The sequence below is a fragment of the Typha angustifolia genome, chromosome 6 (genome assembly GCF_048772165.1).
Source record: "Typha angustifolia cultivar Huaian chromosome 6, ASM4877216v1, whole genome shotgun sequence".
Taxonomy (NCBI): domain Eukaryota; kingdom Viridiplantae; phylum Streptophyta; class Magnoliopsida; order Poales; family Typhaceae; genus Typha; species Typha angustifolia.
The window spans coordinates 1,447,971-1,462,513 of record NC_133244.1 but is presented as its reverse complement, the minus strand read 5'-3'; the positions used below and the strand labels follow the sequence as shown (position 1 = coordinate 1,462,513).

General features: G+C 36.5%; 1 protein-coding gene across 1 annotated transcript; it reads right to left on the bottom strand.

The window, feature by feature from the left end:
* Positions 1 to 5,940: 5,940 nt before the first annotated feature.
* On the bottom strand, positions 5,941 to 12,090 carry LOC140761181 (enolase). The gene is made up of 17 exons (XM_073098399.1): positions 11,808 to 12,090; positions 11,551 to 11,614; positions 11,288 to 11,352; positions 10,043 to 10,090; positions 9,866 to 9,952; positions 9,667 to 9,747; positions 9,476 to 9,577; positions 9,296 to 9,376; positions 9,139 to 9,213; positions 7,609 to 7,671; positions 7,433 to 7,513; positions 7,056 to 7,250; positions 6,923 to 6,973; positions 6,742 to 6,830; positions 6,608 to 6,659; positions 6,415 to 6,471; positions 5,941 to 6,264 (listed from the first exon to the last, which is right to left on the bottom strand). The coding sequence occupies exons 1-17, from the start codon at positions 11,871 to 11,873 to the stop codon at positions 6,184 to 6,186; spliced, it is 1,338 nt and encodes a 445-aa protein (XP_072954500.1). The 5' UTR covers positions 11,874 to 12,090; the 3' UTR covers positions 5,941 to 6,183.
* Positions 12,091 to 14,543: the final 2,453 nt, after the last annotated feature.

The following is a 14,543-nucleotide window of genomic DNA, read 5'->3' as shown; positions in this document are numbered from 1 at the left end:
GAAGGGAAAAACACCACGGGGCTAAATTAAAATAAAAATTAACTTCACAAGATAGGTGAGGACTCACCAATGAGCATCTCCGCAGCGATGGCAATCTTCGGCGATGCTCCGATGGGGTGAGGAGCTAAAGGGGGAAACATCTATGGTGAGGGAGGAAAGGAAAGAAGGAAAAGAAAAAAAAAAGAAAGGAAAAGAAGAGGGTAGGGAACACGCGCACTCATTTTTTATAGGATGTTATAACACTCCCACTAGAAAGAAAATTTCGTCCTCGAAAATAGAAGATAGCTCCCTATTGGAGTAAAGTCAAGGATTGAGGAAACAATCTAAGAACAGCTCATTACATGCTAACATCTTGCTCCAAAACTCTAATAAGCTCATAAACATTAACACACTTATTAGGGAAAGTAAACTTTTTATGGCAAAAATTACATACACCATGAACTTAACTCTCTTAGCTCTAGATGACTACAAAGATCCACCTTAGATTTAAAACTCCTAAAAAAAAGAACCTAAAACTAAAATTCGCCCACAACTGCTCATTCTAATGTGTGCCTAGCTTGGTCGTGATCTAGATAGATTGTATATTTCTCTCCAAGCTCCAAGTAATCCAACTATTTACAAACCTTAATTTCCACTTTCTAATTTGTTTCTATCTTATCAACATATCAATTTACTAACAACATGTCATTAATAATTTGAATCTTTTAAATAACTACCTACTAGCCATTTTACCAACGAAAGATTCATACTAACTACCAATGAATTAACGAAAAAGGGCACACACACTAACATTAAAATGATGATCTCATGATAAAAGAACAACATAAAATAAATAGTTAGCACAAAGAGTTTCTCTTCACTCAAGATTAAAACTTCCATATATCATCATTTGCATCATTTGCAAACTCTCATTCTTCCACATAATAATACTAAATATTTTAGAAATTAGAAACCCAAACATATTAATTCTTTATTAAGCTCTTCATGTCTACCACCATAAGCCAAAAGCCACACAAGAGTTTATAAAGTAACTCTTTTCATCACAAACAAACCAGATATTCACTAGTAGCCAAATAACTCCCATATAACAAAACCTTTAAAAGATAGATCACACTCTTAATATAGTTCCTCATTCACCCTATGACTATTTTATTAATTACACAAAATTATACGAGTTTAAACACTCAGTCTAATCATGACTAGTCATCAATCATCCACCAATAGAGATTTGAACATCACTAATCAATAATTTTCCTATTAATGATTATCGCAAGTGCCGAGATAATACCCACTTCACACTACTTCAAATTATTAAATAACTCTATAATCATCAAATCAAGTACAGACGAAAGAATAGTTCACAACTTAATCCAACCCCCACCCCCTTTGAATTAACCAAAGAGTAAGGCACTAGGACATTTGATTTCACTATAGCTGATTCTACCCAATTCCTTTAAGCATATTAGTTATAAATTATCAGCCATGTTGGTAGTTGGTAGTTGGTATTCCCTTATTTACTCAATATTCCTTCTCTCACAAGCAATAAATTTAGAAAACTAAGAATCCACTAAGTTTTATGGAAAATCTACAATAAAATATGAATCAAGCAACAAAATCTTCGTCACTATTCAATTTATGACATCTATCATAAGAAATATATACCAAATATCACTATCCCTGCCTCAATGTAGTTATCAAATCAATTAGATGGTGATCTTGCATTAAATCATTAAGTAGAATAATATTCATAGCTAGGAACAACTAAGTTTTCCTAGATGACGCTCCAACTAATATGTAGTATGGGCTCATTGTCCAAGATAGCCCCGATGTGATTCTAGTATTGCAGAAATACGTAACATGCATGGACACTGCATGGCGCAGTTTCTTACTTTGGTGGGGTTGATGTTTTGATGGCTCACTATTCTAATGAGCCTATTTTGAGGAAAGCACTAATTTTGGAACAATGCTCCAATGCCTTATACGGGGAGGCACTTGTGGCCCTAGCTAGGTTAAAGATTCTCCTCTTGAAGTTCGTGGACAAGATTTGCTGGATCTTTCGTGATTCAACTATAGTGATAAAGGCTATTAATGACAAGCTTGATGAGATCCCTTCATCAATTAGGCCAATAATTTTGGAATGTACTAAGTGGGTATCCTCTCATCTTTCTTGTAAGATGTGTCACACGAGTAGGTCTAACAACTCCAACGCACATACTCTAGCCAGTCTAGCAATTCAAGATTATATTTGCAATAAAAAAAAATTTATAGATTGGCACTAGCAAAAGAAATTAATTTATAATAATCTTAGAGAAAGATATAGTAGAAGTCTTTATAAAACAAATGTGGACAATTTCTTAATGTACAAACTTTATTTACGATTTCTAACTGCAACAATTCTCTTTTCCACGGTCTTCTCTTTCCCTATTGTCATTCATCCTTTTTATCCTGTAGCCATTCTCTATCTCACAGCTGGAAACGAGAAGTTTAACCTTATTAATACGTGACCCACCAAATTTCTTTTCTCAACTTTCTTTAACCCATTGATAACTTTAGTCTTGATTTAATATGGCAACACGTGGTGGAAAGAGAGAGAGTTGTAATATTTGGTTAAGATTCCACTTCATAATTATCTCTAATAAGCTTTCTAGATAACTCTAATTACTCTATATTGTCCTTCAAGAGTTATAAAACAAATTAAAACAGTAGTTTTAACATAAAAATGTAGCAAATATACAAAACTAATAAGATATAAATGAGTAAAATATGAATATATCACATAATAGGGATATATCAACGAAGATTAGTATTTTGAAAGCGATGAGGTATCGGAGGGAGAGGAAGGGGGCGAAGAAGGCGATCACAAGTTTGAGCAACATATTAAAAAAAAATAAAGGGAAAAGAAAACGGAATAATATTTAATGAGCAAAAACGGTTAGTAAAAATAGCCTCATATGATTTAATAGTATAGAGAAATATAAAGAGATACATGATTGCACAGTCAATATTAATCCTTGCTCTGCATTTATCAATTCCCCCTCAAAAAAAAGATTAATATCAGTGCCTAAGTCTCTCACCTACATTGTCTACACTACAAAACCTTAAACTCAAACACCCCATTAAGCATTAAGAAGAAAGATCCTAAGAATATTATGAATCAATCGGCAGCTATGCAAAGATTTATTTTTTATTATTATTTAAGAGCTTGTATGAGCTGAAGAAATGGCGGCCCAAGAAGTTATTATGAAACATCAAAAACCAGTCTAGCAACAAAGAAACAAAGACCTAGACAAAGATGGTTATTGGAGGGGATATGAATACTTCTTGTTTTCATTGGATTGCAAATGGGAGGAAATATAATATATACTCTATGGTCATTGATGGGGATCACGTGATAGACATATTACAAGAATTAAAAATCATATTACTAAACATTACAATAAACTTTTTGGTGAAGTTAATCAATAGAGGTTGAAAATGATTGCCCAGGTTTGGAAACTTATAAGTTGAGAGAAGATGAGAATAGGTAAACCTTTCACTGAGACTGAGGTCTTACAAGTCATGAGTGAAATAATAGAGAATAAGGCCCCTGCTAAATAGCTTTAGCATAAAATTTTACCATGAGTTTTGGGAGTTGATTAAAAATAATTTTATGAGAATTTTTAAGGACCTATATGATGGTAAAGAGGGTTTGCATGGACTAAACTATGTCATAATGGCCCTAATCCCTAAGAAGAATGGAGCTGAGAAAATTAAAGAATATATGCTCATTAACCTATTAAACTATAGTTATAAGATTGTCACCAAAGTGTTGACTTTAAAACTTTGTGTGGTGATAAGAGATATGATTGAAGAGTATCAAAATGTTTTAATTAAATAGAGGTATATTTTAGACAATATGACTTGTGCACATGAGATTATTTTTGGGATAAAAAAAGTCAAAAGATTTGCTTGTTGCTAAAGCTAGATCTTGAAAAGGCCTATGATAAAGTGAGATGGGATTTGTTTTGCTAGATGTGTTGAAATAGAGGGGTTTTCTTAAAATAGGATCAGTTGGGTGATGTAGGCTATCATAACTAGGTGCTTAGCTATCATGCTTATTAGGGAGTTGGGAGAATACTTTAGATGCAGGAAGGGCCTAAGACAAGGGGGATCCACTATCCTCCTATTTATTTGTTTTGATTGTTGATGGGTTGCACAGGATGATTGAGCAACCCAAAAAAGATAGTTTGCTAAGTGGTTTGAGAAATAACATAAAGGATAAGGGAGTTATAAATTTGCAATATGCTGATGATATATTGATCTGATTAAAAGCTGATGAACATAAAGTGGGGGTTTTGAAATTTATTCTTTACTATTTTGAAGTTGTGTCAAACCTAAAAATTAATTTCAATAAAAGTTCTCTAATGTATTTGGGGAGAAGGCAAGGTATGGAAAAGTTTGCAAACTTACTAAACTGCAAAGTTAAAAAGTTGCCTATAAAGTACTTGAGACTCCCTCTTCATGATTGTAAGTTAAAAGAATGTGACTAGATACCAATCATTAATAAGATCAAAAAGGCTTGTCGATTGGAAAGGAAAGTTACTCTCCTTAGGAGAGAGTAGTGCTAAGCTCCATTTCCCTCTATTATGTCTTTTTTTTTTTATATGTCGATGTGGGTTAAGATGAGAATTGACAAGCTGAGAAGAAATTTCCAGTGAAGAGGTACTGAGGAAATATGCTCTAATTCATTGGTAAAATATCTGTAAGAGAAAAGACCTTAGAAGAATGGGTATTCTGGATTTAACTGATATAAATAATATAAAACATAGTTCTTTCATGTTAACAACTCTATTAGAATTTCGCCTTTTTGGAGTACTTCAAACAAGTAGAATTTTTCAAACTGGTTCAGAATGGGAGGTTCAGAAAGGTGAACAAGTTAAATTTTGTATAGGGAGTATACTATGGTGACAAACTTCCCAAGTCTTTTTGATATTGTTTGGAATGAAAAGGTTACTCTCAAAAAGTATAGAGTGGGACCGGTTGGAATCTAAAATATTAAAAAAACTTAACTAAGCAGCATTTGTGTTACTATTTCAATATCAAAGATGGATTAAGTGGAGGAGCAACGAAATTTACATAGTTAAATCTCTATATAGATTTTTGGGATCATTTCTCAATTTTTACCAAAAATTTAGAATTAAAAATTGCGTCGAAGGTGAAGGCTTTCCTGTGTCTGATGTGAGACAACCTTAAGAAAAAAGAGGAGAGGTAATATATAGATTGTCTTTCATTCAAAGGAGGAATCCGTGAATCATTTGTTTGTGAGACGTAAATATATGAAACAAATTTTAAGCAAGGTTAAAAATGCACTGGGGCTACCCAGTAGACCATAACATGCAAAAAATTGGTTTGATTCTATGACATCCAATAATAAAGAGATGAATAAATTGTTTGCTATTTAGGCTGCAGCGCTGATCTAGAGTGTGCCTAAAAAAAAGTAATATTTTTACGGGTAAATCTAAATCTTAGAAAATACCCAATACAAGTAACTACTTTATTCCTTTGCTGGGAGCGGCAAAGAAAGTAAAAAAGATGGCTCAACAAGTCGAGAATCGGCACTAATTGGAGTCAATCAGTCTCCATTTTTTTCTTGGATACTTGTCCATTTGGACTATTTCTCACTGTTGTTTTTAAGAGGTTATAGTCCGTAACGTGTGAAATCTGCTGCTGAGTAACCTTTGTTTTGGGTTTTCGTTCTGTTGGTGTCCCCTAGTTTTGGTGCTGGTTTTTGTTTGATGTATGATGGCCTTTCACGGGAATATGCAGGTTTCTCTGTTATAACTGTAAGTTCATAAGTTCTAATTGTATGGAACGCATTCAATGTACTTAGAAACTGGATCTTAAACACCTAATCGCTGAACCAGTGACTGCCGTTCAAGTTAGAAAATTTTCGACAAAAACTTTGACCATCAAGAGCTTAATAGTTCTATAACCAGTTAACACTTGTACGACAACAAAACGCACCTCGAGATAGTAGCACTCAATTGTTTTTGCTGGCCTAACAGCAAGAGGCACTAGAGTTTATTGACGCTCGTAAGAGCAAAGCAACTAAGATCTTTAAGGAAAACAAAGTCCAGGGCACAACTCAACAAAATTTACGCAGCTAGAGCAGCTAATGACTTTCCTGATCCTCAACTCCCTCTTCTAGTAAGGCTCTACTGGCGCCCTGAACTTAGCTCCTGCATAGACAGCTGCTGAACCCAGCTCCTCTTCGATCCTAAGCAGCTGCATCGATACCAAAATGAAATAAAACTTCTTAAGAAACCCTTTCCATTTATTACAAAGTGTCTGATACTAAACAAGATTAGGAGATTTAGATGGAAATAAAATTATCGAGGAACAGCTTTTTACTGCCATAAAGGTAAGAAAGCTTGCCTGGTTATATTTGGCAAGGCGTTCAGATCGGCAAGGTGCTCCAGTTTTGATCTGGCCCTGTTTCATGAACAAACATGGAGAATTAGCTGGATAGGTCTTTAGATACAGTTTAGAAGCTCCTCAAAGGTAAAAAAAGATCTTATTTGTACAATATATTCCGAGACCCCACGATGCAAGAAGAATAGAAACTCACCGTGGCCAAACCAACAGAAAGGTCAGCAATAAATGTGTCCTCTGTCTCACCACTAAAACAACAGCAAAGACCAATTAACATTGCCAAAAGTGGAGGAAAAAGAGAAGAATGATAGACACAAAATCCTGACCTACCTCCGATGACTGGCCATCACACCCCATCCAGCATGCTTGGACATTTTCACAGCTTCTATACTCTCAGTCACAGATCCTATTTGGTTAACCTATACCACCATGAATAGGAGTTTGATTATAATGCAATATTCAAGTGATCATAATTAGAAATAATAAATTGAAGAAAGATATGGTGTTGTACCTTTAACAGAAGGGCATTACATGTCTTCTCCTTTATCGCCTTTGCAACCCTCTGCAGGGGTAAAATTAAAGGAAAACATTAAATTCTGCTAAGAGGGATAAGAGGCAGAAAACATCCAGTCCTTTGTATATACCGTTGGGTTGGTGACAAGAAGATCATCTCCAACAATCTGCACCTGCTCTCCAATCTCTTGCGTCATCTTTGCATAGTGGGTCCAATCATCCTGATCAAATGGGTCTTCTATTGATACAATGGGATACTCAGAAACAAAGGACTTGTATACATTTTTCAGACTATCTCCAGATATCTTCTGAGAGGCATCATTGTTCTGCAATAGAAGTAGATAAAGAGAATCAACATGTAAAGTAATGACAGGAAATAGGAAACAAACTGGATTCTAGCATAAAAACAGTGCCCAAATATATCATGAAAGAGCACAAACACAACTCACTGTAGACAAGTGAATCAAGTCAACAACCCAAATAACAGAAGCAACAGAATCAGACTGACCTCCTCTTTGAAGTTGAGATCATAAGTCTGATCCTTCTCATTGTAGAATTCTGAAGCAGCAACATCCATTCCAATCACAACCTGGCACAGCCGAAAAGGAAAAGAAAAATAAATCTCCTCGAGCCTTATGTTTCTCTAAAAGTGTCAATATAAGTAGATATGTGGATGAAACATACTTTGCCAGTGTATCCAGCTTTTGCAATAGCTGTCTTCAAAAGCTCAAGACCCTCCTTGTTCTCCTACAGTTTCAGAAAAGGCAAACAAATGACATCAAATTAACCTTTTGTAAAGCAAATAACAAGACAATAATTACAATTCACAAATCAAGCATACATGGTACAGCCCCTGAAAAATAAATTCACAAGGCATCTGAGAAGGCATCATCATACAAACATAATGGTACTGCAAAAAGGTTCATATGTCAGCCAGTTTTGCTTTCTAAACGCATTATTATAATCCTCCTAAATCTCCCCACCAATAAAAATGATTGGTGTTTGGTGAGGGTGAAAGTGAAACACCTTGAATACTCGGTAGAGGATGCCAAACTAACATTAACCTTATGGACATTGGTGTCAATTCCTGGCTAAAGAAAAATCATTTCAACAATCTGTCCTGTAAATGATAGTCTAGACACTAATTTACAAAATGAAGACTAATATGATCTAGTAGCAGCGCTCCAAATACTCTTTTAATATTGAAATAATGCAAATTAAGAGAGAGGTGGACTTAATTTGGGATGTCTTACTGCAACAGGAAACCATGAATTCCGTCTGTGATTGTGGTGGGCTATGTGGGATCCTTTTCCTCCATTCAAATCTATTTAATGTAAGATCTTTTTTAAAAATGAGTGCTAATGTATCTTTTCATATTACTTCCTCCTATTTTTGTCTCTCCTTCTCAAACGCGTCTTCTATCTCAATAAAATTGCGTCTCCTTAATGGTGCATTTTGTGGCACCATCTTAATTAATTCTCACATCCTTCTCAAGTCATTTTGGTTCTCTCCCTCTCAAGAAATCTTCTATTTGTCAATTAAATTGCATCTCTTTAATGGTGCATTTTGTGGTACCATCTTAATCAATTCCCACATAGCTTATCCTCTATAAATGAGAACCCTAATTTGTTCCAGATGCGCTCATTTCAAATCCTATCAATTATAGTGATATCACTTATCCATATCTACATCCTAATAACAACTGCACTCTACCAGCTTGATATTTCATGGCCTATAAATCACAAAATATTTATTTTCTGGTTTAAATGCAGTCAGAAAAAAGCACATGCCACACAACTAATCTCTGTAAGGAATATCTTTAACTTTCTGTGTGAACACTGAAATATTTTTGGTACAGAATTACAATGTTTGTGAAGACAGCTATAAACTATTCCTGGACCTTTTACACTGTCGAACTACTTTTTTCTCTGTTTGGTGCAAAACCTATAAGCTTGGAACTCTGGAGGTGGCATACACAGACCTAAAAGTAAACAGGAGTCATGCAATTGGGAAAATCACTATTTCACCGTATATTATCTGCAGTTTTGAACAATCCAAACTATTATAGTCATTATAATGCAAGAAAAGATCAAAGATATTCCCAAAGATAAACGCTACCCTAAGAGACACATTAAGGGGGTGAACAGACAAATGCATGTGCATGAATATTTATCAACAACATTTCTTTAGCTAAAAGTTTGACTAGTACCAGACCTGAATATTGGGTGCAAAACCACCTTCATCTCCGACATTAGTAGCATCTTGTCCATACTTCTTCTTGATAACAGCCTGTACAGAATAATAAGGACATAACATTAAAAATCTAGAACTAAATATAGAGAATAACAAGTACAATTTGTCAAAGGTTTACCTTCAAGTTATGGTACACTTCGACACCCATTTTCATGGCTTCCTTGAAGGAGGAAGCTCCTACAGGAAGGATCATGAATTCCTAGAAAATACAAGAGGTAAAATAAGAATACTTCTATGAATGTTTATTTAACAGCTAGAGGGCATATAAAATTGCTGAATAGATGACTAGGATCATTGCCTGCATAGCCAGCTTGTTTCCTGCATGTGATCCACCATTGATGACATTGAATGCAGGTACAGGTAAAACTAGTTTCTTGTTTCCAGAAAGGTTCGCAATGTGCTGCAAGATGGTTTTGACAAACAGAAGGAGACTTTTAGCTGCATATAACATCTAATACGTATACAGCAAATAAATCCATCTATATAAACCTGGTAAAGTGGAATCTTTTTGACAAGAGCTCCTGCTTTGCAAACAGCAAGTGACACAGCCAGTATAGCATTAGCGCCAAGCTGGAGTACACGTTCCAAGAAAAAAGATCAAAGCATGAAGAGATGAACAACTTCTAATGAAGAGTAAAGTTTTAAACAATGTATTATACAGCAAAACAAAGGTATAGAATATCTAAACCTTTTGTTTGCACCAGCCCCACTCATTGGAGGTCCCATCAAGCTGCTGAACCATGAAGTTATCAATCTGAGTCTGCTCAGTTGGATCCTGCAAAAGGCATATTACAAGTACAAATAATAAATAGTTTTGCACTATACTGGATATCTTAGGACACATGAAAATAAAAGCACCACATACCTTCCCAATCAATGCTGGTCCAATGATAGCATTAACGTTTTGAACAGCCTAAACCAAAAATAGCCAGAATAAAATTACATAATAAAAGAAAAAGGCGAAGGAAATGATAGGACATGAAAATGCACACAAAATGAATGCAACAACTATAAGTGCATATATGACATAAAAGAGACCCAAGTACATGTGTCCTGACTAAAAATAAAAGCATAAGATGCCAGGTAAAGTAATATTGTAAAGAAAGACCATCAAACAATAATAAGGTATTAATCAAGTATGGCTGAGAACTAAAGTGTGAACTAATACGTACAAGAACCTTTCTACAGATTTATTTCCCTCAACACTACAGTACACAATAACATTATCTTCAGAAGCTAAAGGTCAGACAGACATGTCGAACTCACCTCCAGAAGTTCAACAGTAGACATTTTTATATCATTCTTAAATTGCAAATATTTTTCATTTACTTTTTCCAGAATTATGGAGAGAAAAGATCATATGGTCACTGCAGGTATTTTATTCAACAAGATATTTTGATAACACAAACAGCTCAGGTACTCTAAATTTCTATTCTTACAGATGATCTTTTGTCTATGTGAAATTTTTTTCTCACTTAGCACATATAAAAAAAGCCATGTATTGTTAGAAATTTATAATCACATTACAACATCATCCAAAAGTTACAATTAACCACTAGAAGTTGTTACACATACAACTTAAGTCTGGAGAAGAATATTTAAAAGAAAAGTGTCAGTATGCCTAGTTAATAATGGCTGCCAATAACAAGAAAACCACAATAGGATGCACCCGATTATTGACTAAGAATTAATTACTGAAGTGAAGCCAAAGTAACAAATAAAATTTACGAAATACATTAATGCTAACTAGTAACGCAAAAGGACAAAGCCATTTAATGGCCCGAGCGGTTAAGTAACTGGTTAAACTCTTTCCTATCATAATTATCTAGAAATAATCTAAAAATTGTTTTTTGGTTGCTAATACTTGTAGGATCTTAGAACGGAAGTGAAAGAAAGCCAGGAATAATAAATGTGAAACAAAATTTATCTCCCAGCAGGCACTGAACCATCACATTGAGCATTGGATGTTCCACATAAAACCATCAAATCAGCTATTGTTACGACTGAAGTACAAGAGAAAACTAAGCATAACTAACACGCAATTGAAAAATTAAGATTCAAAACACTTCCAAGAGAAAGAGAAAAAGAATCAAACGCACATGATACTAACCTTGAGAACACCCTTCCCAAGATAATCAGATCCTCCATCTCTTAACTCCAGAGCTTCATATATACCTAATCGAGTAATCGACAGTGATAAAAGTGAAAACTTAGTAAATCGCAATACATCTTCCACTTATCCCGCTTTAGATACTAGAAAACAACCCGTTTTTTAGACTAAAATTGAACGGAAACATCACTATTCTACAACCCGAATTATCAAACAGCAGGAATGGAATACCTTACAAAAGCATTCACGTTAGTATAAACTACCTGTTGATGCTCCACTAGGAACCGCAGCCCTCGCAAAGGACCCATCCGAGAGACAAACATCCACCTGTAAAACCACATCAGACGGTAATCAAACTACTTCTCGAAAACCTAAGCTCCGCTTCAAAACTCCCAACAATTTCCTAATCAGTTAACGAAACCTAGACCAGAAACCTACGATCGGACAACGCAAACACAAGATTCGAATCCAAAATCTAGAGAAAAGATCACGGATGGAAAAGGAAATCGATCTCGAATACCTCCACAGTGGGGTTTCCCCGGCTGTCAAAGATCTGCCTCGCCTTGACGGATTGGATCGTCGCCATCTTCGCAGGGAGAGGAATCGGTAGATCGAGAGATCGTAATTTGCAGATGGAAAATCGGTTTTCGCAGTGCAAGCGAGAAAGGTAGGTCAGGGAGAGGAGTGATTTATAAAGGGAATGATGAGGCCAGTCGACCCTCGACCCACAGGAAAAAGAATCGTAGCCGTTAATGTTATGGGGAGTTCACGGATTTGGCACCAGGTGGACTGTTCAATGAGAGAGGAATAGAAGGGGGGGCGGGGGGGCGCGGCTATCTTTTCTGGTCTCAGGTCTCAGGTCTCAGGTCTCAGGTCTCCGCATCGCGGAATCTGGAAGGGTATATTCTGGAGGAGGAGGAGAGGTGGCCGATCTCGAGTATAAAGCAGTGGTACGGGATTTGTTTTGCATCGTTGCACGTGCCACGTGGGCTACTAAGGATGATGGAACCTTCTCGTTTTAAGCGATGTGTGCTAAAACCATATCCAGTTGAAAAAAGCAATCAATAGTTTTTCAGTTTAGCAACTTTTTCACTAAGCAATTTATACATAAATTAACAAGGTGGTATCCGAATTAGTCTAAGCTAGCTTGATGTAGATTTTTTTTTTTCCCTCTAGAGGGATCTCTCTCTAGTCTCCTCCTTTCTTTGGAGAATGAGTTTTCCTCAGGGTTCAACCCTGATCAATGAAAAGTGTGGCTTGGGTCCCCTTGGAAAGGTGGGGCTTTCATTTGTGACTTCTGGGTGCAATTTCATGAGCTGCTACAGAAATATTTATCCACCTCAATGGCTTAGAATTCGGTATCTCATGTGTGGTGGGAGGCATCTAGTGAAGGGTTAAATGCCTCTAGGTGGTCAAAATTCATAAGGGCAAGAGTTACCATTGATATATCTAAACCCTTAGTTAGCTTTATTCTCTACTAATTGGGGACTTTGTTGTTACGAGAGACTGCCATGTTACTGCCACTTCTGCGCCCACATTGGACATGAGCTCTCAGAGTGTATGACAAGCTTTGATACCATTTTGATGGTTTCTTGTACCAAAAATATGATACACAACGATTCCTTCAAGATCTGAATGTATTATAAGAATCAGTCCGTACAACCGTGGGAAAATATTCGTCAGATATTCTCCGGTATTCATAAAATTACGAAACTAATTGGGTTAGATCCGTAACTTCCTAACCTACAACTTTTATATTTACACCCTTTGCAGATTCGAACTATAGTAAGGACGAAAACATGGAATAATGTGGGTGATGGTGGTGGTAACGGGTGGAGTGGATGTTAGGGTTATGGATGGGTATAGAGATGAAGGTGGATGATGGATGTGATTAAGAGATATAGACGAAGGAAACAAAGTGGTCGAGATCCTAAAGAAGAGGAGTAACTCGATAGGCGATGGAGATTAAAAGTTAGGAAAAACCTTACCAATAGTAGAACTGGAAGAATGGTGAAGAGGGAGGAGGGAGAGAGATTAGAGAGATGATAGGAGGCAAAAAATCAATAATCGAATTGTATAATGAAGTTGGCTGCTATCCACATATTTATATAAGCTAGTCAACAAGTCCTAAAATAATATGTAACCCTAATTCTAGCGAATTCTCATCAATCGCGTTTGAACGCTCCCGATCGCGTTCAAATGCACCCAAAAGCTCCATCTTTGTATTGCGAACGCGGTGCAGGCGTTCAAACTCGCCCGACCGCATTCGAACGCACAATAAGCGTTCTCTGTATTTACGAATCTGATGCAAGTATTCGCAAAGACGTTCGAACGCGATCCCTCCTACGTTCAAATACAACCTATAGAAATTTTATTTTAATGAAAATAAAACCTAATGCAATAAAAAAAAATCCTAAGTAAGTGTATCAGCCCACCACGCTTCTCTCACCTTGCCCTCAAGGTGAAAAGACAGGGAAACACTCCAAAATGTCAGTCCCAACTCCTATGTCGCCTCATCAGGTGGCTTGCCGAGCCACTTAACTAAAATCTCCATCTCCAATCTAGTATCATATCGTTGTCGGCGCCTAGCAAGTACATAAACTAGTTCTACGATCTCTATCTCCTCCAATGGCTCTGGTAGAATTGATCCAATGATCTCATGATCTCCAATGCACTCCCTCAGCAATGAAACATGGAAGACAGGATGCACTCTTGACCCCTCTAGCAGCTCTAAAAGATATGCAACCAAACCAATACGCTTTAACACCCCAACCGGACCAATATACTCCAACACCCGAAAACGGACCAAGATAGCGATGTGCTAACTTTTGGTTATGCATCGGACGTAAGGTCACCTGTCGATACAATTGCACCCTCACAAACACCCAACTGCCGATGTTAAACTTTTGCACCCTATAACTACGATCATAAACTTGCTTCATGCGGTTTTGAGCAAGTTTAAGATGAGCACGCAACCTCCTCAATGTGGCGTCTCTATTCATCAACGCTAAGTCCACCTTCGTTCAGTTTATAGATATCATTGGATCATAAGCGCGTAACGTCGGAGCCGTGCGTCCATACACCACCTCAAATGGAGTCATGCCAATGCTGCTTTGGTAGGCAGTGTTATAAGACCATTCCACTCACGGTAAGAACTCCAACCATTATCTCAACATCTCTCTAACAAACCATCTCAAGTACTGCTCAATATCTTGATTGACCACCTCGGTTTGATCGTCCGTCTATGGATGGTAGG